The following is a 24,974-nucleotide window of genomic DNA, read 5'->3' as shown; positions in this document are numbered from 1 at the left end:
ATTTCACAATGCGCATTCTTGATTTACGGCAATAATTTCACCCTTCTCTCCAAGCTACCACATTGATTTCTATGGCACTACACTCTGCAGTGGCTGTTCCATTAGGGTTGCACACCCAAACCTTTACTAATTGAAATCCAGTCTGAAAAATGCCGATGTGCAAATACAGAAGCACAGGGCCTGTAACAACTGAACAGAATTATTTCTGACATTTGTAAGAGATTCTGATGGCTTGCTGTCAGGTTCTGGGTTCTCAGCATCTGTACCACCGAAGGGAGAGACTGACTCAGCAGAGAGGTGCCTGAGAAGGACATCAGGCAAAAGGAGCAGGGAGTGAACCTCCCTCCCAAACAGGACTGTTCTGACTGGTATTTCTGTGTATGGAGTATGACTTTTTGCCAACCATTGGAGCATCTCATTCTCTTTGGAAGGGTTTTCTAATTCTGTATAAGCAGGGGGGGGGAGGGGGCTCCTGTTTTTGTTGCATGCTCTGGGGCCTGCTGGCACTTGCATGTTCCATCAAGCAGGATGGAGTGGTGGCCTTCCACTCTTTGGAGAGGAACAAACTCCACCTGCAACTTGGGCAAGAGATAACACCTTTGCAAATGCTGGTAAGCAGGCAGCAGAGTTGGAGAAACAAAGGAACAAAACTTTGCCCCCTCTGACAACAAGTGGATGGCCAGCACCTCAGGACAGAGGGGCTCTCCCCTCATGATAGTGAAGAGAAATCAGTGATGACAACAAGACTGCTGCTGCCGGTTTGGATCTGAGGCACATCCTCATTGAACTTAAGCTATATAGGGGCTCCTGAATGAGCTATATAGGGGCCATTGAGCTATATAGGGGCTCCTGATATACATGTCAGGTGGTGAAAAGCAAGGAAGGGGCCTCTTTTGAACCCAAAATTCAATGTGTGGGTGAGGGAAGCTAAACCCCACCACCCAACTATGCTCTATGTCACTGTCTGAAAAAAAAGAATATCCTGGCCAGCATCCAAAACCAAAAATCAGATGAGCTGGAGAAAATACTGAAAGAAATGTAAAGAGGTAAGGGCATGATTTAGCTCTCCCCCCACCCACGCATCCCCTCCTTCCCCTTCCAGATATTGATTGAGCCTACATGTAAGACATTTGTACAGGGAAGGGGTTGGAAGGAGAATAAGATGAGACTGGCTGGAACATGACTTAATTTGGATAAGGCTTTACCTAGTTGAGAAAAAAGTGCTTCTAAGCTTGTGCAGAGTGCTTCTCTCGCCATGGAGGAAGCCAAATCAACCTCCATGTACCTGGAGTTAAAGGTAGGGCTTCAAGGTTAAAAGATACAGTTTCTGAACATAGACCAGACAGCGTGGGAGTAAAGTTATATAGGAAGCAACAAAGATATGTTGGGTGTTTACAGTTTAGCTAATGGATTTCCTGATGCCAGCTCTGGTACCCTTAAAGTCCCAGGTGCTATTTGCCACTAACATTTTAAGCTGTTCTCTGAAACTGAGGACTAGAAAGATGCATTTCTTCCTTTTAAGAATGGAAACCAGCTTTCTCAAGATTTAAAGCTTGCGGCAGAAGGAAGATGCCACTTGTTTGTTGAACTCAAGAATATAAAGAATACAGCTCTGCCCCTAAGCAGGGCTGCACCTGCCTGAATATTCACAAATTGTTAAATGAGGAACATTCCTGCTGGGAGCCTGGAAAGAATATAAACTTGTTTTACTTGCCAGGGTCAATTACACTCCATGGTGAAGCTGTCAGTCAGTGAGAGAATGAAAAGAAAACCCAAACCACTTTTGAGAGACTGTCGTCCTGCATACCACATGCAGTCAGCAAAAGAGGAAGAGCTTAGACAAGAAATACATAATGGATGTGCATGCGTGCTCTCTCTCTTTCTCTCTCTCACTCCCTCACTCACTCACACACACAAATTATATGGGCATAGCTGGAAAGGAGACATGGGTGAAGCACGCTGTGGTATGGCTACTTTAGTGGTCAGTTTAAACTGCTCCCACATGGACATTTTCCTATGACTTGCCCTCCCCCCTCAAACAGCAGTGTCCTTTGTATGAATTTCCATAGGACATTATTATGCAAACCTTTACCACACAGCATGCTCTCTCAAACTTACTTTGGCGTGACCTTTCTGGGAAGTTTTGAACCACATGTGGAAGGGAAAGCGAATTTTCAGGCCTCCCCTCCACATTGGTGTGATTTCTTCTCATGATCTCCTCATATCTGCCATCCCCCTCTCTGCCACTGGTGGACTTTTTTTAACCAGGTTGGGGCGGTTCTGTTGTTGCAGCCAACTTATGGTGACCCTGATGGGTTTTCAAGGTCAGAGACATTTAAAAGTCATTTGCCATTGCCTACCTCCATGTTGCTGCCCTAGTAGTCTTTAGTGGTCACCCTTCCAAATACTGACCTTCTTAACTTCAGAGATCTTATGAGACTGCACTAGTCTGGGCTACCCAAGTCAGGGCTTTACTATATTAATATAATGTAAAAAATACTATGGCAATATAGCTCCTATCTTAAAAAACAAACACAGTAAACAGCACAAAGCCCTCCAGAGGAGAAATTAATAAAGAGGGGAACATTGAGTTCAGGATTCCTGTCAATGACAACTTATTCCTAAAGTCCAAAACAGTAACATTTGATTTTTTAAAAGGAAACTCTATGAAAATGGGGGGACAAATGAGAAGGAAGCTGAAAGGGCGCCTCAAGAGATTCAGATTCTTAGAGGATGTTTAGAAGCTATGCTAAGACCATGCTAATTGAAGCTCAGATAGAATGCATTTCCCAGATTAGGAAAGGTACTGTCAAGTTTAAAAGGATCCCTGTGAGGTTAATGACCCAACTTAAAGAGGCCATAAAAGGTAAAAAGGCTTATTTTTAAAGTGGAAATGATTAATTAAGTGAACAGAAGGGAGTGAAGGGTCTGGCAAAATAAGTGTAAGTTAAAAATTAGGCAAGCAAGAACAGAGTTTGAGGAGCAGACTGATAAACAAGAAGACAGCTTGGTGTAGTGGTTAGGAGTGCGAACTTCTAATCTGGCAAGCTGGGTTTGATACTGCGATCCCCCACATACAAACAGCTGGGTGACCTTGGGCTTGCCACAGCACTGATAAAGCTGTTCTGACCGAGCAGTAATATCAGGGTTGTCTCAGCCTCACCCACCCCACAGGGTATCTGTTGTGGGGAGAGGAAAGGGAAGGCGAATGTAAGCCGTTTTGAGACTCCTTCGGGTAAAGAAAAAGTGGCATATATGACCCTCCTCCTCCTCCTCCTCCTCCTCCTCCTCTTTCTTCTTCTTCTTCTTCTTCTTCTTCTTCTTCTTCTTCTTCTTCTTCTTCTTCTTCTTCTTCTTCTTCTTCTTCTTCTTCTTCTTCTTCTATATTTGAAGTAGGAAACTGGCTAGAGAGGCAGTTGGGGACTTTGACCAAAGATAATAGGATTGCTAAAGTCAGAGGGGGAGATAGCAGAGAAGCTAAATGAATCCTTTGTATCTGTCTCCACTATGGAAAGTGTGGGTCATGTACCCAGGTCAGAGAAACTATCTTGAGAACAAAGTCTAAAGGACAGAGTTAAATTGTGGTTAGAAGAGATTAAATTCTAGATCTACTGGGGAAATTAAAAACCATTACATCTGCAGGTCCTGATGGTATACACCCGAGAATTCTTAAGGAACTCAAAAATGAAACTGTTGGTCTGCTAACAAGCATATGTAAGTTATCACTGAAATCAGCCATTGTACCAGAAGGCAGGAGAGTAGCAAACATTACACCAGTCATTTTAAAAAGGGTCCAGAAAGGAACCAACAAATTACAAGTCAGTTATCCTAAGGTCTGTCCCAACTTAATTAGTAGAAACTGTAAGCAAAGATAGAATTATTAGATACATGGAGCAACAAAGCCTCCTGAGGGAAAATGCCTTCTGCAATGGAAAGTCCTGCCAACTCACCTCTTGAAGTTTTGGGGGAATTGTACAAACATGTAGAGAATAGTGACCCAACAGGCATTATATACTTGGACTTCCAAAATACTTTTGACAAGTTACCTCACAAAAGACTCCAGACTAAATTTAGTGTACATGAAATAAGAGAATAGGGCCTTTTATGGATTAAGAATTGGCGAAGCAGAAAATAGGAAATGGAGGGAATTAAGCAGTGGGTTCTTGCACTGTTTAATTTGTTCATAAATGATTGGGAACTTGGGGTGGGTGGTATAGTGGCCACATTATCAGATGACGCAGAATTATTCTGGACTAGTATCAAAGCCTGTTTTTAAAACTGTCTGGCAGGCAGAAGGGCTCCCACAGAGTGCAGTGGCCGCTTGGCAAGAGGCCTGGGAGTGGGGTGGCTCAGCCATGGGGGCTGGGCCACTACAGTCCAGCTTCCCCCACTTGCCGGTAGGCAAGAGGTGGTCTAGCCATGGGGGCTGGGCTGCCATAGCCGACATTGCACCCACAGCATATTTATTTGTTTGTTTGTTTATATACCACCGCTCTCAAATGTCTCGCGGCAGTTTACATAATTCATAAGAACAATAAAATCCCATAAAACCCCATTAAAATGTAATTAAAACACAATATCACGATGGCGGATAATACATATATAACCAACTCCCCTCCCCATGTCCAGCAAGGTCTATTACTGTCTATCTGGAAGTGAGGGACTGTGTTGGTTTCAGCATGGCCGGTGGCTGTCCCTGCTTTCTGGTAGCCAGGGGGCCTAGGAGTGCTGCGGCCCAGAGTGGCTGGCTTCTTCCCTGGCCAACCTTCTTCTGGCTCTTACTCCTCCCAAGTGCCTGGAAGGGGAAGTAAGGAGGAGGAGGATGGGGGCAGAGAAGACCCATGATTGGTCCTCAGTGGGGGAGTGCCCTCTCTGTATTGGTGACACCCCCCCTCCATGGAGGGTCAATCATCCACATACAAACCAAACATATCTTGGCTAAAGATGGTGAAAACCAAGGCTGACTGTGAAGAGCTCTAAGAGCTCCACAAATTGGGTAATTGGGCAACAATGTGGCAAAGGAAGTTCAGTGCTGATAAGTGTAAGGTGATGCACATTGCAACAAAAAATCTCTAAGTATATGCTAATGGGGTTTGGAACTGCTGAGAATGAGGAGCAAGATCTTGTACTCATAGTGAACAGATAAATAAAAATGTCAGCCCAGTGTGTTGCAGCAGTGAAAAAGTCTGTTGAGTCTTCAGGGATCATTGGGACAGGAACTGAAAGTAAAACTGCCAATAGTATAATAATAATAATAATAATAATAATTATTATTATTATTATTATTATTATTATTATTATTATTATTATTATTATTATTATCTTTCGATTTATTGCCCACCACTCCCTTACGGCTCGTGGCGGGTTACAACATTTTAAAACCCCCAATAAAATCCATTAAAATCCCTCAACAACAATTACAATATAACATTATCGGTTAGCAAGCTAACCTGGCAAGATAGGCTAATCAACCTCCCCCTCCTACTACAAGCAGGTGGAGAGGGGATACTGATGGTACTAATCCCCAATCTCAATCCCGGGTCCCCGGGGGGGGGGCATAGATGTTAGCCTCGGCCTCAACCGTAAACCTGGCGGAAGAGCTCCGTCTTGCAGGCCCTGCGGAATGATGGAAGATCTTGCAGGGCCTGCAGCTCTCCCGGGAGCTCATTCCACCAGGTAGGGGCCAGGACCGAAAAGGCCCTGGCCCTGGTCGAGGCCAGGCGTGCTTCCTTGGGGCCGGGAACGACCAGCAGATTTTCTCCCGCAGAATGTAAGGCTCTGCGGGGGGCATAGGGCGATAGGCGGTCCCTCAGGTATGTGGGTCCCAACTCGCGTAAAGCCTTGAAGGTTAAAACCAAAACCTTGAACCGGATCCGGGCAGCAATTGGCAACCAGTGCAGCTGCCTCAGCACTGGCTGAATGTGGGCCCTCCAAGGTGTACCAGTGAGGACCCTGGCAGCTGCGTTTTACACTAGCTGGAGTTTCCGGACCAAGGACAAGGGAAGGCCCGCGTAGAGCGAGTTACAGAAATCTGTTCTGGAGGTGAACTTGGATAGATCTCAGTTGGAATATTGTATACCATTCTGAGCACCATATTTTCAAAAAGATATTGCAGAGCCAAAAAGAGTACAAAAGGAGGCAACCAAGATGATTAAGTGCTAGACCAGTAGGATTTCACAGGCCAACAAGATTTCCAAGGTATCAGTTTTTGACAGTAAAAAGTCCCTTCATCAGATACAAGACAATTAAGGGGCCAGGGTGTCTTTCCCATGAGAAAAGGTTAAAGAGCCTGGAACTTTTCAATTTAGGAAGGAGAGGAGAGAACTTTGCCTCCCAAAATATTAGAACTTGAGTATATCCGACAAAGTTAAATGGGCAGTAGATTCAAGACAGACACAAGGAATTACATTTTTACTCAACAAATGATGAAAATAAACAATTTGTTGCCAGAGGTGTAGCACTGGCCTGGGCATAGAAGGCAGCAAAAAGGAATCAGACAGATATGCGGAGGATAGGTCCTAGCCATGGTGACTAAAGGGAATCTCCACATATGGAGGCAGTAAACCTCTGAATTCCAGTGCCAGGAGGCGATCAAGGGAAGGCCTTGAAGGTGGAGGGGGAACATGATCTTTCATCGCTTTGATCCTGGGCAAGGCTAGAGAAGCTTGATAGGGCTCATGCTTGGCACCCCTCCAGGCATTGTTCTCTTCATGTAATGGGAAATTGTCCAAAAGTCTCTGTGATCTGCTGTTCCTGGTAGCAGCAGATAATCAAAGTGGTACCAATTGGTGGGGGCTCCTCTGCCAGACTCTGGGCCTTGGCAGATGGTGCTCTATGTGGACCTTTAATACCCTGCCTAGATGGCCTTCTAGTTGTTGCCCTCAGACTGCCAGAATGTACAAATGTGTCTCGTTTGAAAGCACTAATGCATTATTCAGTGTTAAGAAACATTGCCATATTAATACAGCCATAGTCATAATTTTCTTTTGTTTCTCAGTGATTAACTGCTTGACTGGTAGAAACACTTCCAGAAGCTCCCATGCTATCATTTTTCCTCACAGAATTGTCAAAACATGATCTTGCAACTTAGAGACGTGATGTGGATTTGAGAATAATATTGTTAACTGAAAAATCTGGTGGGATTCCTTAAGGACTGCTGCAAGCGTGTGCTTTTCCGACACTAAAACAGCCTCCTTTTTAGGCATTCCTATGGCTTGCTGGCAGAAAGCAATCAGTTCATGGCCCAGGAAGATGAAGGGGCTGAGCCATGATGATGCTGGAACCGATATCACCTCCCACCTGTCTGAACGGGGCAGAAAGAAAGTATGTTACAACTAGCATTTGACCAGAGAAGCAGTAGTCTGGATTTTTTTCTTCTGGCTAAGATACATCTGTTGGGAAGGGAGAATGGTGCATTGGGGAACTAGCACTATCTGCGTGTGTGCCTGGCTGCTTCCCTTCTGCTCGACTTACATATTTCCCAGTGAACAGATTACAAGAAATCTAATTCAATATGACTGCAAACTAGAAGTGACTGAAAGAGATCCGTGATTTGATTTTCTATTTTTTCTTAAATGCTAAAAGTAGCTGTCAAGGATGAGGAATCAGGACGGTGGCAGGAAGAAGGGGGGGGGAGCGGGAGTTTCAGATTTCCTCCTGGGCTATATTGCTCACTGCCATTCAAGTGAGAATAAACATTTTTATGAAGCAGGTTCTTGGTCTATGTTTCTGCACAGGGCAGACTGTACTTCTTGGGCAGAAGAATGGTGAAGAGAGGGTCAGACCTGGGTTTGAGTCCTCACTCTACCAGGAACACTTGCTGGGTTGCCAGGCAGGGAGAAGTCGTGAACCCCCTCCACTGTGCCATGGTCTTGATTCAAACTGGGGTTCCCCACAGTGACTATTTACAAAACACACTCAGACAAAGCTCTGGAGATTCCTAGCGGCAACCTTCAGTGATGAGAGGCCAGTGTGAATGAGCCGCTCCTGCTGTTTCCAGGGGCCTTGCCAGTGTGGTCCTCTGGCTCCAGTACTCTCCTCTCACAGGGGACCTGATCCTGTCAAAGGGCAGCTGCCGGCCCTTCCCCAGCAGCCTAGAATGTTTTCCCGTTTCCTTTTAGGAGATGGTAGGGAACACCTTTGTCACAAGGGAAGGGGAAAGCATTCTTAGACAGTACAGGTGCTGGAGGAAGAGGGTGTGACAAGAGGTTTATCAAACTGATTATGATGTGGGAAGATGAGGGGAAGGAAATAACTGCAGAATCTGGGATCATTAAATTTCGGCATGACCAAAGGAAGCCCCTTAGCGGAGCGGAGCTTTCGAAAGAATCTGACTCAGTCCTAGCCACAAGAGTTTAATGGCGATTCTGTGGTTCGAAGAGAAAGAACAAAGGAGAGCCGTTGCCACTGTGCCCTCTTTCTGAATGCTGAGACACATTTTGCTGCTCAGTGCTGGAAACAAAATGCTGAATTGGATGGAAATTTGGTCTGATTCAGCAAGGCCATTTTTGTATTCGTATTCTTCCACTGACAGGGAAGGAGAGTAGCATGAAACAATATTAAAAATGGAATGAAACTGCACAAAATAGCCACAGATCTATCTTCATAACTTCTGACTTATTTTCCTCAAGTGGTACTGTTTTCTAATACACCTCCCCTGCCCCTAGTCAAAACTGCTGTTCTGTTCAGATTACTGCTTGAATGAAAAAGTGGACAAAACATCTTTAACTATAATCCATGATCTATTGAGGGAGCACAGAATATGCTGGAGCCTTTTGTTTTTATTGGAACCTATCTTGAGCTTTGCATTCTTTTTTAGAATCACAGACGGCACCATTATTTGGGGAGAAGCTTCCCTTAAGTTCATTTTGTTTCTCTGTGCATTTTAATATCGGATGAGGAAAGAAGTATGCCCATTAAAACATTGTCTGCCTGCAAGAAGGCATATGCCAGATTCTTTCTTGTATTATTGGTGATATGGGAGAATTACAGGGCATCATTCAGGTATATTTTCCATTGTTCTCCCAGGGAGCTGTCAGTTGCTTTAAGTAAATGACTGCAGAGTCTTAAGTTACATACGTAACGGCATACAAATTGTGTATGTGCTTGGAATACAAATGCCCAGGAAGAGGAGGGCAACTTGCAGATCTTAGTCACCCTTTTGTACCTCGGAAGAGTACTGTAGGCTGGTTTGGACAACCATGTTCATCGCTCATAACTCTGTTATCCCCTGGGGTTTGTGTGAAGGAGCAATCCCAGATCCAAAATTAAACTATCATATAATTTCTTATCCTTAAAGACCAGCAAGATTCCCAGGGTATAAGCCAGGCTTTCCCAACCAAGGTTTCGTGAAACCTTGTGGTTTCTTGATGGCACTGGAAGGGTTTCCCAAATTGGTGAGAGTTAATTTGTTAAGCATTGATCGGGTGATATTGACCCTTCCCCCTCCAAAAATGGCCAATGATGGGACTGTAGGGGGAGACACCAGGTGGGCATGTACACAGCTATGTTTCCCAAACATATTCTGAACTTCTGGGGTTTTTTGAAGCCTGAAAAACATTTCAGGGATTTCTCAAAAGTAAAAAAGTTGAGAAAGGCTGGTATAAGCTTTAGAGAGCTGGACCTCCATTGGAAGCCTATACCTTGGAACTCTTGTTTTTCTTTATGATGCTACTGAACTCTCAAGGGGAGGAGCTCAGGAAAAGAGCCTCTGCTCAGCATGCAAAAGGTCCCAGGTTCAATCTCCGACATCCCCAGTTAAAAGGTCAAGTGGCTCTGAGGCGGTGCGGAGGAGGCCAGTGCCATGCTGCTGCCCCAGCTGTGGCCACTTCTGTGGTGCTGGCCTCCACCCAGTCTCGATAAGCTCCGAGGCAGCATAGAGGAGGCCAGCACTATGCTGCCGCTGCAGCCTCCACTGCCGCCACAGCCTCCGCCTCAGCCTCCACTACCTCTGTGGCCATGGCCACCGCTGCAACCCCTGGGAAAGGGCCATGCAAAGGTCGGGGGCAATCATTTTAATGTGAGCCATAATATTCTCTGGTCCTCTTAGTACTAGAAAACATTTTCATGTCTTTAGTTAGCCATGCTACAACCTAGTAAAAGCAAAGGATTATGATTGAATGCCTCATTTCTTCCAGCACAGGATGTCTTCCACCGGTAGAAAAGGCTCTGTTGACAAAGGAGGGGCATATTCAACAACTACATTTTAAAAAGAACCGAAGGGAAGCCATATTGATTTATGTCTATGGCCCATCCAGCCAACACTCGGTGTCACATGGTGGTTAAAACCAAGGTGCCCTCAGGAAGTTCACCAGCAGGGCAAGAACTCCAGAAGCCTGCGTGCCACACACACACACCGAGTACCAAGAATACAGAGCATCATCCTCTGTATCCCACCTATATGTTGTGGCTAATAGCCACTCATCGACCTCTGCTCCATATGGATATCCAGTCCCCTTTTGAATTTGTCTGTGCCTGTAGCCGTCACCAGTAGTGAATTACTTCTATTAAGTACATTTTGGGTGAAGAAGTATTTCCTTTTATCAGTTCTATTGTTCATTAATTTCATTGAGTGCTCATGAGTTCTAGTATTGTGAGCGAGAAAAGTACTTCCCTTACCTTCTCTATCCATAATTTGGTAATATTTTTTTTCAATTGCACCCATCCATTTGACATCTATTTTAGTCTATATGGGAATCCCAATCCCTGACATTCCTCAAAACAAGCTGCTGGGGGAAGGCAGGAAGCATCCACCCCTGCAATTGCAGAGGATCCATCTCCATAGATTTAAACTGATAAATCTAGCTTGGAATCCCAAGGCTACAATCCTGAATGCTGTCAGTTGCTTCTGAGTAAACTGCAAGAGAAAAGCAGCATGTCACTTACCTAGCAGGAGGTGCAACTAAAAAAGTTAAAGAAAATGTATTTGTTATTTGGGCTGGTGTTGATTAAAGATTTTTGTCTGTTAGCCAGCTGAGAGTTAATTGGCTAATAAAATAATTAATCTATTAAATTTAAATAAACATGGCATGACAGCCCCATCTACTTCCAGCCCTCAGAGGAAACATTTTTCCTCTGTTTTTCTTTCCCACCTATGACTGAGCCACCCTAGTAATATGTTTTCGTCTTTGTTGAAGAACTCTGTATGTCTCACCCTGTCACAGTATGAGAATTTGGCTGTTGGCTCTGCCCAGGAATCGGAGGGAAGGATCAGGACCCCATTTTAACTTAAACAACTTAAATAGCATTGGAGGCATTTTGAAAGTTAAAAAGTAATGAAATATTTTATTTGAGATAGAGGTGAAATCAGGGGCGGAAATTTTTGAGATAAAAACAGTACATGCACAGACTTTAGTTATTATGTTTCAGACTAATGAGAGTTTCTTAAGCTTTTCATAGTGACTTGTATCTTTCTTGAGAGGTTTTTGATTCAATGTTTTCACCAAATTATTTATTTGTTATATTTATATACTACCCTCCCCAAAGGCTCAGGGCAGTTCACATAAAACAGAACGGTACAGATAACTTAGGCTAACAATAATAAAGTGAAACAACAAGCAACATGGAACAGTAGAAAAATGTGGGAAACATTAAATTAACTCATACTGATAGCCCAGTGGGTTGGGCGGAATTATGGTGGGTGCCATGGGAGGCAGGCTCAGGAGGAAGGCCTTTGGGAAGTGGTGGTACAGGTCAACCCCAACCAAATCCCTGGTGGAGGAGCTCCCTTTTGCAGGCCCTGCTGAACAGGGCCCTGAGCTCCTGTGGTAGCTCATTCCACCAGGCAGGGGCCAGAACAGAGAAAGCTCTGGCCCTGGATGAGATCAAGCGAGCTTCCCTGGGGCCAGGGATCCCCAGGAATTTGGAAGTTCTAGAGCGTAAGGCTCTTTGGGAAGTGTAAGTGAAGAGGCGATCCCTCAGGTACAAACACTTCTCTAACTCTTTTGGATTCCAAAAGGCTGGTACATTTTTTTAGTGCCCAAATCCCTTCTTTTGAAACACCAGTACTTGTCTTAAGTTTTCAACTAACTCTTAAGGTCTCTAAAGGAAGTTTCTAACCACACCAGATTTCTTTGGAGCTAACTGGGTAGGGAGCTAACTGTTTGACTAGGTTGGGAAATTCTTCTCTCACTAGAAGAACTATCCTCTTTCTTTGGCCCAAATGAGAGTCTTCATCTATTTCCCGAACTTCCTTGACAACTTTCCCCCAATTCTTCCATCTGTGTTAAACTGCTCTTAGACCATTTCTGCATTAGGATACATACTTCATTTTAGCCTTGATTTGGGTTTCCCTTGGATGCTGTGAGTTGACTCTAGGCTTTCTCTAGGCTTTGCTCCCTTTCCCAAAAATGTTTGTTTTACAAAATGGTGCCCGCTTGAATCTTTCATTTAATTCCACCCTTTAATTCCACCATTGAGTGCCCTTGATCGCCTTCCCCTCTTCCCCCCCAGTATACTAGAAGTGGAATTTTTAATGTTACAATGCCAGTGCAGTGCAATGTGGAAGACTGTCTCTGTTTCCTGCTAGAAACAGCATTGTAATGCAATAATCCACTTTTTAAAAAAAGGCTTATGTTTTGAGATGGAGGAAGGGAGTGGGAGAAAGAAAGGGGGGAGGTAGGATGGTGATGAGGAAAGGGGCATGCACAAATGACTCAGAATGGCAGCCATGGGGAAAACCCCGGAAGCATGTATTTCTTTACTGGGTAGCCCTGAATTAGATTGCCGACTGATGAAATCGTTATAACTGAGAATTTCCAAAACGCATGGTAAGGTCTGCACCTGGAAAGGTGGATATTAATGTGGAAAGAGATGGAAACTGCAGCTCTTTAAAAAGGCAAATCCAAACAATATAGCTAGTGTGAAAACAGTCTCAGCCAGGGCTGAAATCAGACTGAATTCTCCCCAGCATCCAGCTCAAAAGTCTGTTCAGCTGATGTTAACTGATCAGATCTCTTGCAACATATTGTCACTCAGGGCTCTCTGGCTCTATGACAAATTAACCTTTCACGGTCCTTTATCTGTTTACACAGCACTTCTAAGCTTTTAAGAGTACAGTCCATCACATATCCATATTACTGCAACTTCAGCATAGGAGCCCTTCTGAGAAATTAAGGGAAGAGTGAGATAGCTTGCAATCCGGTAAAGAAAAGGGTCAGCTGATTAAGAGAGATGCCATATCTCCCCCCACACCCCATGAAAGACACCAAAATTACAGCAACCCCTTAACCAAACATGCCTGCCTTTTACCCTCAGCCTTCTGGATTAAAATTGCCCACAGTCTGATTAACCAAATAAAATATGAGAATGACGATCAAAACTTTGAGTCTTACACTGAAAAATCTATCTGTTACATTTGTAATCAGCCCTTGGTCCAGATTACTTAGAGAGATGTCAATGAAGCTGAGAAGTACAAAAGATTTTGCAGGCAGTGAGCTTCTAATGTTGTGCAGAAGTTTAAGGTGACACTCAGCACCAGCATACATTATTTGGGACCGGATCAGCATGCACCTCACAGTCTTCAACGGGATAAAAGGATGCAATCAGAAGGCATTCCCTCCAAATCCTCAGTTGTTGTACCAAGGGTTAGGAAGAAATGTTTTGTAATTGCATCCTTCAGCCCCACTGGAGACGATGGAGGCACACACTCATCCTGCCCTAAATAGATGTTGGCGTTACTGAAAGGTAACTGCTAGGAAATAAGAACAAAGGGTGAGTCCTGCCATCCTGGCCTCCTTGCGAACCTCCCTGAGGCAGCCGGCTGACTCCCAGCAGACAGAATGCTCAGCTGGAGAGAACATCAGGATGACCCAGTGTGTCAATTCTTATGATTTTATGCTGTGCTCATCTCTGTGCAGTTATACAGCTACTGCTGAGCGAGCAGCCCCTAAAGTTAAACAGTCAGAAGGGAAGAAGGCCAGAGCGAGGTTGGATTCGTACATGAAGGAGCGTGAGGTGGCAGAGACCTGAAGTGGTGGATTGGTCTGGGCTTCTTCAGAATACAGCTGGCAGGTTCCAGCTTTAAAGCTTTTTCCAGGTTAAAAAACAAATGGAAAACCAGTACAGCAGAGGAAAAGGTTACATCCCCCTTCTGTGGGCTTGTACTCTGTTTCTTGCACAGGTGACCAGGCAACTCCAGTGCCACATGCAGTTTCTTCGCTGAAATGCTCCCTGAAAAGGAAGTTTCAGATGAGAGAGGGCCTAGCTGTTATATTGATTTATGTTTTGACTTTTATTCTGCCCTTTCTCAAAAAGACTCAAGGTGGATTACAATGTCAATGAAATACATACATTCTAAAAAAATACCCCCAAAATTAACATTAGTTAAATATAGTTAAAATATCTTAAAATTAGACAGCTACTATTGCCCTTAATAGTGTTCTTATATGGGAAGGGGGGTCCACGTAATTTAGCCCTCACTTGGAGGGTATAGCCTGATGGCTACAGGTGGAGTAGTCAGTGGCTAGTGTCAGCCATTGGCCCAGCAGAACAGCTGTTTTACAGCCCCGCAGTACTGTCTAAGGTTCCACAAGGGCCTATTGTCTTGTGGCAGAATCTTCCACCAGGACAGGGCTGAGAAGCTATAGATAGATAGCTTCTGTATGAAGACTGAGCAGTGATGGTCCTGAAGTGCCTTTGTTTTGTAGCAGCATGCAGGTTATGCATTGAGGTACAGACAGGTATCAGCACAGATACTGTTAGACTTGAAGAAGAAGAAAAAGAGCTGGGTTTTTGTAAACCCCTCTTCCCTTTTACTACCTGAACTCCCTGAACTCCCTTTTTGATTAACAATCTATTGTCCACTTTTCAATCTAAACTGAATGAACTAATAATTGTCAATAGACTGCTCCTGTACAAACCTCTTGCATTGTGGCATTTTTAGATAATGTTTTTTTTAGAATTAACTCCAGGTTCTTAGTGAAACAGAGTAATACTGTTTTATCATAACTACATTATTAGGTATATTTTGCATATTTTGTTCCCAAATATCAAGAAAGGCTACAACCTGAAGGAGTCTCAAAGTGGCTTACAATTCCTTTCTTTCCCCACAACAGACACCCTGTGAGGCTGAAAGAGCTCTGAGAGAACTGTGACTGGCCCAAGGTCACCCAAGTGGCTTCATGTGAGGAACTGGGGAATCAAACCCAGTTCCCTAGATTAAAGGTCACCGCTTTTAACCACCACAACAAGCTGGCTGTCAAGGTAGTACCAGTTCCCCCCCCCCCAAGCAAGACACATGCCTTCTTCATACATCAGCATACTCCTCCCCCCAAATTGTGAGTCCTTGGCCCTTTGATGACTGGTGGCTACTGTCTACAGGAATGCTCACTAGATAGTAGCTATCAGTCATCAAAGGGCCAAATAATCATTTTTCTGCCCTGTGAGCGATTCAAAAGCCTAAAGAAGATTATTTCTTCACTTGGCCCAACACAGTTCCTATTATATTCCAGGGTAGATGCTAAAGAAATGATGGACAAGTGTGAGATCCTAATTTAAATTTAATTTTTGCCACTGAATTATGCTGTGCAATGGACCACACATTTTATGTACCTATTTTGTGAGCCATTGGTGTTGGAAATCCTACCCCACAAGGAAAACCCTTGTACCCAATTTATATTAACATCCCAAAGAAATACAAAATCTGTCTGACTCTCACTTCTGTAGGATGGACTGTTTATTTATGTCTTGCTTGAAATAAGAATTTCACATTCGGATTTATGTTGGGGCAGCGACAGATAAAGTGTCATGTTGGTTGGCCTACTCTCCCGATGGGAGATATGATCTTTCCTTTTGCAGGCAGAGAATTTCATCATTTAAGCCTCTTGCAACCTGAGGTGGTATAGCTCAGCCACAAGTTTAGTGTTTCAGTGAGAACTTGGCCATTGAACTGACAAGGCTGATTTATAAAGGTGGAAACATACCGGAATTTTAGCATTTAACTCCCCCCCCCCAAAAAAAAATCTCCCTGGATGTAAACTGCAGACAGTTGCTCAAAGTAGGGGAACACCACCTCTCCCTCCCTCCCTCCCTCCCTCCCTCCCTCCCTCTCAGAGGCATCTTTACTTTCAAACTACTTTCCAAACTCCTGTTGCTATAGCAACTTAAGAAAGCTTTCTAGAAAGAAAAACAACATTCCACAGTGGAGAACCTCATCCAACTTACTTCATCAGAGCATAGCAGCTGTTTATTTTTTGTTCTGATTTTTTAAAGGAGGAGGTGCTTGCATGTTACTCAGTCTGTGGTTTCCCTTTCCCTTTGGAAAAAAGCAACGCCTGCAAAATAGCATATATGTGATCTCCCCAAATATCACCGCACCCCTCGGAATCGCTTTGGCTCCTGGATCCTCCTCTTTCACGCATGCCCTACTGTATTGCTTTTATTAACAACATTTTCACACATGACACCCAAAAGGGCCATCTGAGTATCTCATGTAATATTTGTATATCACATGCCTGTTATTAAGGAAATGGAATGGAATATTTCTTATACATTTATTATTTTATAGATTGCTTTAAGCACAAGCCAATGTCATCCTTATATATGAATGTATATTGAACTTACTCTCTTTAAAAAAAAATCCACATTAGCAATACTGCTGTCTTGCCACAGCTCAGTCAAGAAATAGAGACGACAGACAGAAAGGTGACAAAAGGAGAAGGCAAAAGAACGAGGGAAAGGGAATCACAGATGCTGGCACAGAGAGGTAGGTAGGTTTTAAATAATGCATACTATACTATTCATTGAAGGACATCAGCTTGAAAAACATTCAGCCCTGTTGTGCTACTCTCATTGGCTCCCCCAAATTCTTCACACATATGCTGTTTCTATAAGATTTGGTGGAGATCATTACTGAAACCATGCACCAGTTAAGAAGGTAGGTGGTATAAGGTAGGCTCTGAATGTGGCAAAGAAAGAGTAAGACTTACCAATCGTTGACACTACTGTGCCCACAAAATAGAAAGCCCCTGTGAAGTCCCATCTTGGGCGGAGGGCATCTGCCCTGATACCTGCTGCCATGGCTGCTTCATAATTTCGTAAGAAGGCCCTCAACTCGGGGAGGCTAATGTTGAAGATCTGGCTGAAGTTCTGAAGGGTCCAGTTCCAACGATGCTGAGCTTCTGCTTCAGATGGGCTCTCAATGGCTGAGAAAATAGTGGCTCCGGCGGTCAGATATGCCACAATGAGCACTGCTAAGAGGATGAACCTGCCATTGTCCTCATTGAAATGCGACACGCAGCAGCAGCCCTTTGGTCTCCTGATAGACATCATCCAAATTTCAGCACCACAGAGGTGACGGACAGCAACCAACACCTCATTGGAGACACTGGCATGGAGCTACCGTCTAGTTAAAGAGTCCAAGAGGAAAACTTGGTTCCAAGTTCACCAGAAAGGTTTCTCATCTGAGTCATTGATCTTGGCTTATCATGCTTAATGTCAGTGCATAATTCCACTAACCTGTGTCCCATAGGGGTCTCCCACATTAGCCTAGGGACAGGGACTTCGTTAAATCCACATTGGGAGTTCCTTGATGCCCCCAGCCCATCACTGAGCTCTGGAGTGCAGTGGTCATTTGCTTGTACAACATGGCTTTACTCTCCAGTCCCAGATTGCTCCTCAGGGCCATATTTCTTGCATTTCAGCCTTTATCCAAATTAAAAGCATATGGACTTTGCTTCTTTTGCCACCTACTACCTTGCAGAAAATTTCAACCAGTTATTTCTGTAGTGCTGGGCTATGGCAGGCAAGGCCATCAGAATCTGTTGTGCTTTTCTCCTAAACGATTTTCAGTGAATTCAGTCATCTCTGTGTAAACAGCTTCTGGTCATTCCCCCTCCCCTTTTAGGTGAATACAGTTGGAAAACAAACTCCTTCGGTTAAGCATTGCAAAAGTACATCTTTTTCCTTTGTTGGGTTGACTAGAGTCTTTATACAAGTTGCCTTCTTGTTCACTAGATATCCCTGGAAAGATACCTGAAGTAAGGGTAGGAGAACAGATGCCAGTTGCATTCAAGACAATCTTTTGAGGTTGTAGGAGTGCAGATGTGTCGAACTGTTACTGAGAAACAGCCAGCCATAGTTATGTTACACCAGTACATCCAACCAGCCTCTGTGTTTCTCATTTGCTTTGGTTCTGCAGCTATCTCCTTGACTTGGAAAAACCTAGACCAATGGAATATCAATAGAACTTAATTGAGGTCTTAGTAAATATCTTACACATCTACATAGATCTAAACACACAACATGGACCTTTGCTCTAGTTTTGGCATACCTAACACAACATCCCCAACTATCAGAATTGACTTTCTTTTACTAGCTTACAAGTATCACCCTGAAATGAAACATGCTTTGGGGGGGAGGGGGTTGCAAGGAGAAAAGAATAAATTCCCTTCCAAAACCAAAACAAATGATGAACTGGTCGTGGGCTTTTACCTGGAGATGGTTTAAAGCAGAAAACAGACTGAAATCAGAAGGTCATCCAGTCCAACCCCTTCCCTAAACCAACACCAGCACCTCCCTGCTCACAGAATCCCTCCCCGCAATGCAAATCAGACTGTGTCCAAAGCAAAGAACGGGAGTGAACAAAATGTACTTTACCGATGAGTCCTCCCCCTCCCTAGCACCCCCCCCAGTGCCATTCTTTTAGTTCAGGCACAGCTCTCTCTTCCGACTCAGTTTGTGGTCAAGTGGCCCCCTTTCTGACCCCCTACGCCCCAGCCTTTGACAAAAGACTTTCCTCTAATCGAACCGTGAGCAAACACACACACACACACACACACACACGCACACACACACCATGTTGTTTTTCAAAGTACATCTGACCCCCCCGAAGGTGCAAGTTTTAAGTCTCGGGCGTCCCTGAAGCAGCTTCCCGTCAAGGGTCCCTTGCGTCTCCGGAGCGAGTTGGCGGCCGGGGGCTGTTGGCTGTGGCTCTGGCGGCGATCGCTGGGGAAGGGAGTGCGGCTGTTCAGCACCGCGGATAGCGCACTGCAGCTCCGCGTGCGCCCGCCGCGACTCCCGCCTGTCCCCGCCTGTAGTTGAGCCGAGGGGGCTGCGGGGCTGTTCGGGCTCCGGCGCTGCGAGCGGAGCAATGGTCGCTTCCACCTCCTCGTTTATTTCGCGGCAGATCTGTTGACTGAAAAACACGCAGGGCGCCCAATCCGAAGCAAAGGGGAAAATGGTGGTTGTGCCCGCCCTGCCGAAGAACCGGGAGGTGGTCCCCCCCCCCTTTTTTTTCCCCCTTTCTTTTTCTCTTTTTGCTATTCGGTTGCTGTTTGTGCTAGAGCGGCGTCTTCCGATGCTACTGCTGCCGGGGGTTTTCTGGGGTGGAGAAGGATGGTCCGCGGCAGAATTATATCCAGAAGCAACAGTGAGGATCCAGCCGCAAAAGGGACCCGTGTTTTCTTTCAATCGTGCAACAGGAATCAGAAGCATCACTTTCACCTGAATATAAACTCCAGGACAGTTTTAAAGCCGTCTCTTGATTCGGAGTGCCTGTATCTTACCTAATCAATATTGATGTGGCTCACAGAGATATTTTGATAGATGAGCTAGCTTGCGGGTGTGGAAATGGATCTATGGGGGGGGGGGGGGAGAATGTATCAAATAGAAAAGCCGGTGTAACACATTTTATCCAGGAAATAAAAAGACCCACTTCATCACCCCCGCCCCCATCAACCCACTTTCCTGCTCGGGCTGCAGACAGACAGTAGTTATTTTTGGTAAGCTGAAAAAGGCTTCATTTGGCTGCACTTTTCCGTATGCACTGTCTGCTCTGGTAAACAAGTTTTGCAGGCTCCTGTAGTTTTAAAACATGCAAGACGTATTTAACACAAGGCAACAGTGGAACAAAAGAAATGTGTAGATAGATATCAAAGGTGATATTGCCTTTCCATCACGCTCCTTCCATCTCTCTCTTTTTATATAAAAAAAATTGACTAATTATTCTTGCTTTCTCAGGGAAATGTCTAAATGGGCTAAATAAATAAATAAATAAATAAAGTGAGGCTGGTTGATCCAGGCAGTCTCTATGTGTGGGCAAGGTCTTAATTGCTTTCATCATCAGCCTAATCTGCAAACAATGCCTTTACTAATGCATACGTGTCCATTGCTGCACATGGTGTCTTGTGTCTTTGTTGTCATCTGAACTTGTGTGCAATATTGTGCAATGGGTGATATGAAAATAAACCAATGCACCAAGTGCCATGAGACACGCTGTGCAGAACAGTAACCTCCCAAAAATAAATTAAAAAGATGTTTTCTAACTTTTCCCCAGAGTGTTGGCAGGCAGGAACTAAATCCACTCAGTGGAGTCCCAGCCCCTTCCCACCTGAGATGTGGCAAGCAGAGATCTGGACCCCTCGTGTGAATAAAGTCAGTGGCGAGTGCAAAGTTGGTGGGGAAAGAAGTGGGAAAGGGAATGGTTCAGCGCTTCTTTGCCCACTCACCACTTTCCCTCTTCAAGTCTTGTCTTCCCCCTACCAATTTGCAGTTACTTGGAAGATACCTGATGGCTCAAGAAGGCTGAGGGTAGGGTAATGCAAGTTGTAAGACCAGAAGCTCCTTGAAGGGCACTTATGTTCTTGAACAGGTGTGCAGTAGGGGGCAGCATGCCTGGTGTGGCTCTTCTTGCCAGAGTATCTCAATGATGAGAGAGCCCAAAGTTGTACCATTGCTTCTTCTCTGCAAAACTGTTATAGATAGTGCCTGGTGAGAGAGTAGATAAGTAATCTGCACTTACTTTGTTTATTCCATTGTGGATCCTGCTGAATTCAGATCGATTTGAACTCAGGTCTTCCTCTATCCCCCCATTGAAACAGAAGAGTGTTCTACATGTGATTAGGGAGAAGGGGGGGGAGCCAAGTGCAGCAGGAGCATCTTTCTTTCTTTTCTTGAAGGGGTGGGGGAAGAGGATTGGAGTCAGCAGAGGAAGAAGAAGAAGAAGAAGAAGAAGAAGAAGAAGAAGAAGAAGAAGAAGAAGAAGAAGAAGAAGAAGAAGAAGAAGAAGAGTTGGTTCTTATATGCCACTTTTCTCTACCCGAAGCGGCTTACAGTCACCTTCCCTTTCCTCTCCCCCAACAGACACCCTGTGAAGTGGGTGAGGATGAGAGAGCCCTGATATCACTGCTTGGTCAGAACAGCTTTATCAGTGCTGTAGCGAACCCAAGGTCACCCAGCTGGCTGCATGTGGGGGAGTGCAGAATTGAACCTGGCATGCCAGAGTAGAAGTCCACACTCCCAACCACTACACCAAACTGGTGTAGAGGAGGAGGAATAAATCCAAGAGGCAAATCTCTGCTGAGAGAAGTTATGGCTTCTGGAGCTTCTGCTGAAAGAAGTTAGGGCTTCCCCTTTAAGGGAAGCCTTGCAACCTGGGGATGAGGAAGCCTTTGAACTGAAAAGCCCTTTGAACCAGGACTTTTCTACAGCATCGGAGGCTCGATTTTCAAATACCAAGGGTTATCTCCACTCCAGGACATTGCGGGGAAAAGGTAGGGTCACTCCGGATCAATCATGCTGGTTGTAGATGAAAAATTTAATTTGCCTAAAATCAAAATGGAAACTGTATTCAGTGTAGACGGCAGGGGCTGAATTAACCTGGGATGGGAATAAAAGCTCCATGCAGATGTAGCCCAGGTCTTAGAATGTGAGGGGATTCCTTAGGAAAGCCCAGAAATGATGTCAATGCAGTGGATCCCACCCAGCCAGCTTGGTGTGGTGGTTAAGACTGGTGGCTTCTTATCTGGCAATCTGGGTTTGATTCCCTGCTCTTCTATATGCAGCCAGCTAGGTGACCTTGGGCACATCACAGCCCTGATAGTGCTGCTCTCATAGAGCAGTCCTGTCAGAGTTCTCTCAGCCTCACCTGCCTCATCGGGTGTCTGTTAGGGAGAGAGGAAGAGAAGGTGATTGTAAGCCATGTTGAGACTCCTTCTGGTAGAGAATTAAAACCAACTCTTCTTCTTAGAATCAAGGAGGTGGATAAAGTTTAGATAAAGAGAATGACAAATATCCTTGTAACTCCTCCTCTCCAGAAAAGAGACCTTGGAGAGAATACACAACTCACATGATCCTTTAGCCCCCACTGCTGATTTTCAGTTTGAGACAGTAGAAGGGGGACTGCTCCATATCAGAAACTTGGCCCTCTGGCCCTTGGAGAGTCCATCAATCTAGATCACTGCATTGCTTTGCCAGTTGCTGGCACCAGTCATGGCTTAAAAGGACAACTTGAGAATAACCTCACTTGAAATCCCTGAGCCTGACATGAAGATATAATTCCAGCACGGTACAGTCCTGGAGGATCCTCAGGGGTTGAAATCAAAGGAGTGCAGTTTGGAGGATCTGATTTCCACGTGAGGGTTGAACTAGTTGGTGGGGAAGACGTACAGCTGGCAACACATTTGCGAAGGCAAACAGTTACTAATAGGGAAGTTCTAGGCAGAGTTAAACTCTTAAGCCTCCAAGTTAAACCCTCCTAAGACTTCAAGGGCATTAGCTCTGCTTCATATTGTATGTTAAGTCTTGCATGGTAAGTCTTCTCCTTTTTTCAGTCTTCTTTTGTCCAACTCTTAAACAGAAATCCAAGTTTCCAACACTAACATATTTTCATTCTAGCCCAAGCTGGCTTATGGTGCTCTAACCCTTTGCAAAACAATACTGAATTCATGTCTCCATTTTGTCACTTTCCATGCTTGTACTTGGTTAAGAAAACAAACAGAAAAATCGAAGTCCCACATGCACCATATGGCATGGGCATGTTGAAATATGGTTGTAAATCAACATCCCTGTATGACTGTGGAAAACTGATGCAGGCACATCTAGAACTATCTTTCTGTTTTACATCTGGGCACACCTCCAAGGAGAAGGGGGCTGAACGGCATTTCAAAAGGCATGCACAAATGCGGAGGTTGTTAAGCAACAGGAAGAAAAAGAACAGTCAATCCCATCAAGGTGCTGAAAATTCAAAGAGATGCTAGCCAAGGCCTTTGTCTACTAGCTGGAGTCATTTAGGGACCAGTTTGGGGATCTGCCATGAAATGCAATCTCGACCCAGATTTTCCTACTTTGCAGAGTATTCTCAGTTGTATCTGTTTATGTTCTTAGTTGTCTCAAGGTGAAGGATGCCCCCTGATTACCCAAGGGTTCTTCTCTTCCCTTTTAATTTACTTCAAATGCAGGCAAATCTAAGGGTTGGCGAGGCAATGGATAGTTTATCTCTGGGAGGATGATGGTATAAAGAAGTTTTGGGTAAGAGTAATCAAATGTTTTGGTGGTTTCTTCTGATCGTTTTGCTAAATGAGGTGTACAGCCCAAGATAATGTAGAATTAGCAGGGCCGTATTTTTTTGCTAATCGTGTGGTGCTCAGTTCTTCTTGCCTCTTTAATCAGTCATCTTATTATTTAAACATGTTTTAACTGGAGAGCAAATATGAGCACAACAGAAGCGTGGTTTCCTGTGTGTGTTGCATTGGCCTTCTATTTTTTTTAAGAAGGAGGTCTGGGTTGGTGAAAGCAATTATTTTGCTAATAGAATAATTAATAGTGTTAGCTTGGTGGTTTGGAGAAACATGGATACAAACGAAAGAAGATGCACTCATTTAATAGGGAACTAAGCTGTCCATCGAAAAGCAGAATAAAACCAGCGTCCAGTAGGACCATTAAGACCCACAAAGATTTATTCAAGGCATGAGCTTTCGAGTGCAAGCACTCTTCATCAGACTAAGAACTGACCATCATAACAGTAGGAATATATAAGCAAAAGTTAATCTTGTTACATTAGTAAACTGTGTCACAGCATCCAAACACAGCCACATGATAACTCTCTGCCAAACCAGCCAATCAAACCCCTCGAACACATTTGTAATTCACAAGGACATCCATCTGAAAGCAGGTCCTATTGCAGAAGAACACGTGCTTCAAAAGAAATAAAATTGGATTTGGGTTTGTTCTTTTAAAAATAGTAACTTAACATTTCACTGACAAAGAGACTTTCATTAGACCCATTGTTATGTTGAGCTGGAGTCCATGATCCTTCAACAAAGGCGCTGGTAGTTGCTGGTTTTCCTATTTTCCACCTCTTCCCACCCCCACATTGTTTCTGACCTGGGGAAAGTTTTATTTCCAGAGCTGTAGGGCTGGCCACATAGACCACTGGGTCCTCATCTCCTTCCCCACTACAAGGCTGTGACTCCATGATGATCCTGTGACTCCAAGAATAAAGTTTCCTGGGGTTGGAAAGGACTGCTTGGGGAAGAGGGCAAAGATGCGACTATTCATGGTCCTTGCATGGCCTTAGCTGTGAATCCAGTCAATTATTTTGATAGACATGCAGAAGAACAGAGTGTTTTATAATTTACTAAGAGCCTGCTTCTTCTTGTGGTGGCACCTGTGGGAGACTATTGTAAATTCAAGAAATTAGTGGTAAACCACAGTTCCTCCATCTGTACTCAAGATATCCTGTTAGCTAGATCTGAAAGGAATACAGAAACTTGAGATGTTCTCTCTTAAAAACATACTTAAAAAATGTTCATTCATCTTTTACTATTGTACTTTTTGGGAGTGGATTGTTTTCATGTTAAGCTCTTGTACCTGATATGGAAAAGTAGAGAATATCTGTACTGGACACTTACTGCCCCGCACTGCTTATCAGTTCTACAAGGTCAGTTATGGGACAAACACCCACACATGCACACAGGTGAAAAGCCTGCAATCCTAAATAGTATATAATTTCCTGGCACCCACTCTATTATTGCATCTCTGCTCATACTGGACTGTGGGGCTGACCTGGGCACATTTGTAGGTGTTTGCCTGCAGTCGTTCCTAGGGTTCTCAATCAACAGAAAGGGCATAAGGATATATTCTCTGTTTTTTAATGGCTGGTTGTTTTCTTTTCTGTACATTACCAGAGAGATTGCAATAAAACGTTCTGTTTTCCTTCACTACTTGTGTGTTTATTGCTTCTGAATCCCTCAGTGGAA

At 44.3% G+C, this 24,974-nt stretch overlaps 1 protein-coding gene across 1 annotated transcript in view; it reads right to left on the bottom strand.

Annotated features, from left to right (window-relative positions):
* The window catches only part of KCNK12 (potassium two pore domain channel subfamily K member 12), a 55,999-nt gene extending 36,862 nt beyond the window's left edge, over positions 1–19,137 (bottom strand). The window contains exons 1-2 of the mRNA XM_077335173.1: positions 18,793–19,137; positions 16,926–18,159 (exon numbers count right to left, since the gene is read on the bottom strand). Of these exons, the coding sequence (XP_077191288.1) occupies positions 16,926–17,268 (343 nt within the window). The 5' untranslated portion in view covers positions 17,269–18,159; positions 18,793–19,137. The remainder of the gene's footprint in view (positions 1–16,925; positions 18,160–18,792) is intronic.
* Positions 19,138–24,974: the final 5,837 nt, after the last annotated feature.

This window comes from Paroedura picta, chromosome 1 (genome assembly GCF_049243985.1).
Source record: "Paroedura picta isolate Pp20150507F chromosome 1, Ppicta_v3.0, whole genome shotgun sequence".
Taxonomy (NCBI): Eukaryota; Metazoa; Chordata; class Lepidosauria; order Squamata; family Gekkonidae; genus Paroedura; species Paroedura picta.
This window is presented reverse-complemented; position numbering and strand designations above follow the sequence as displayed.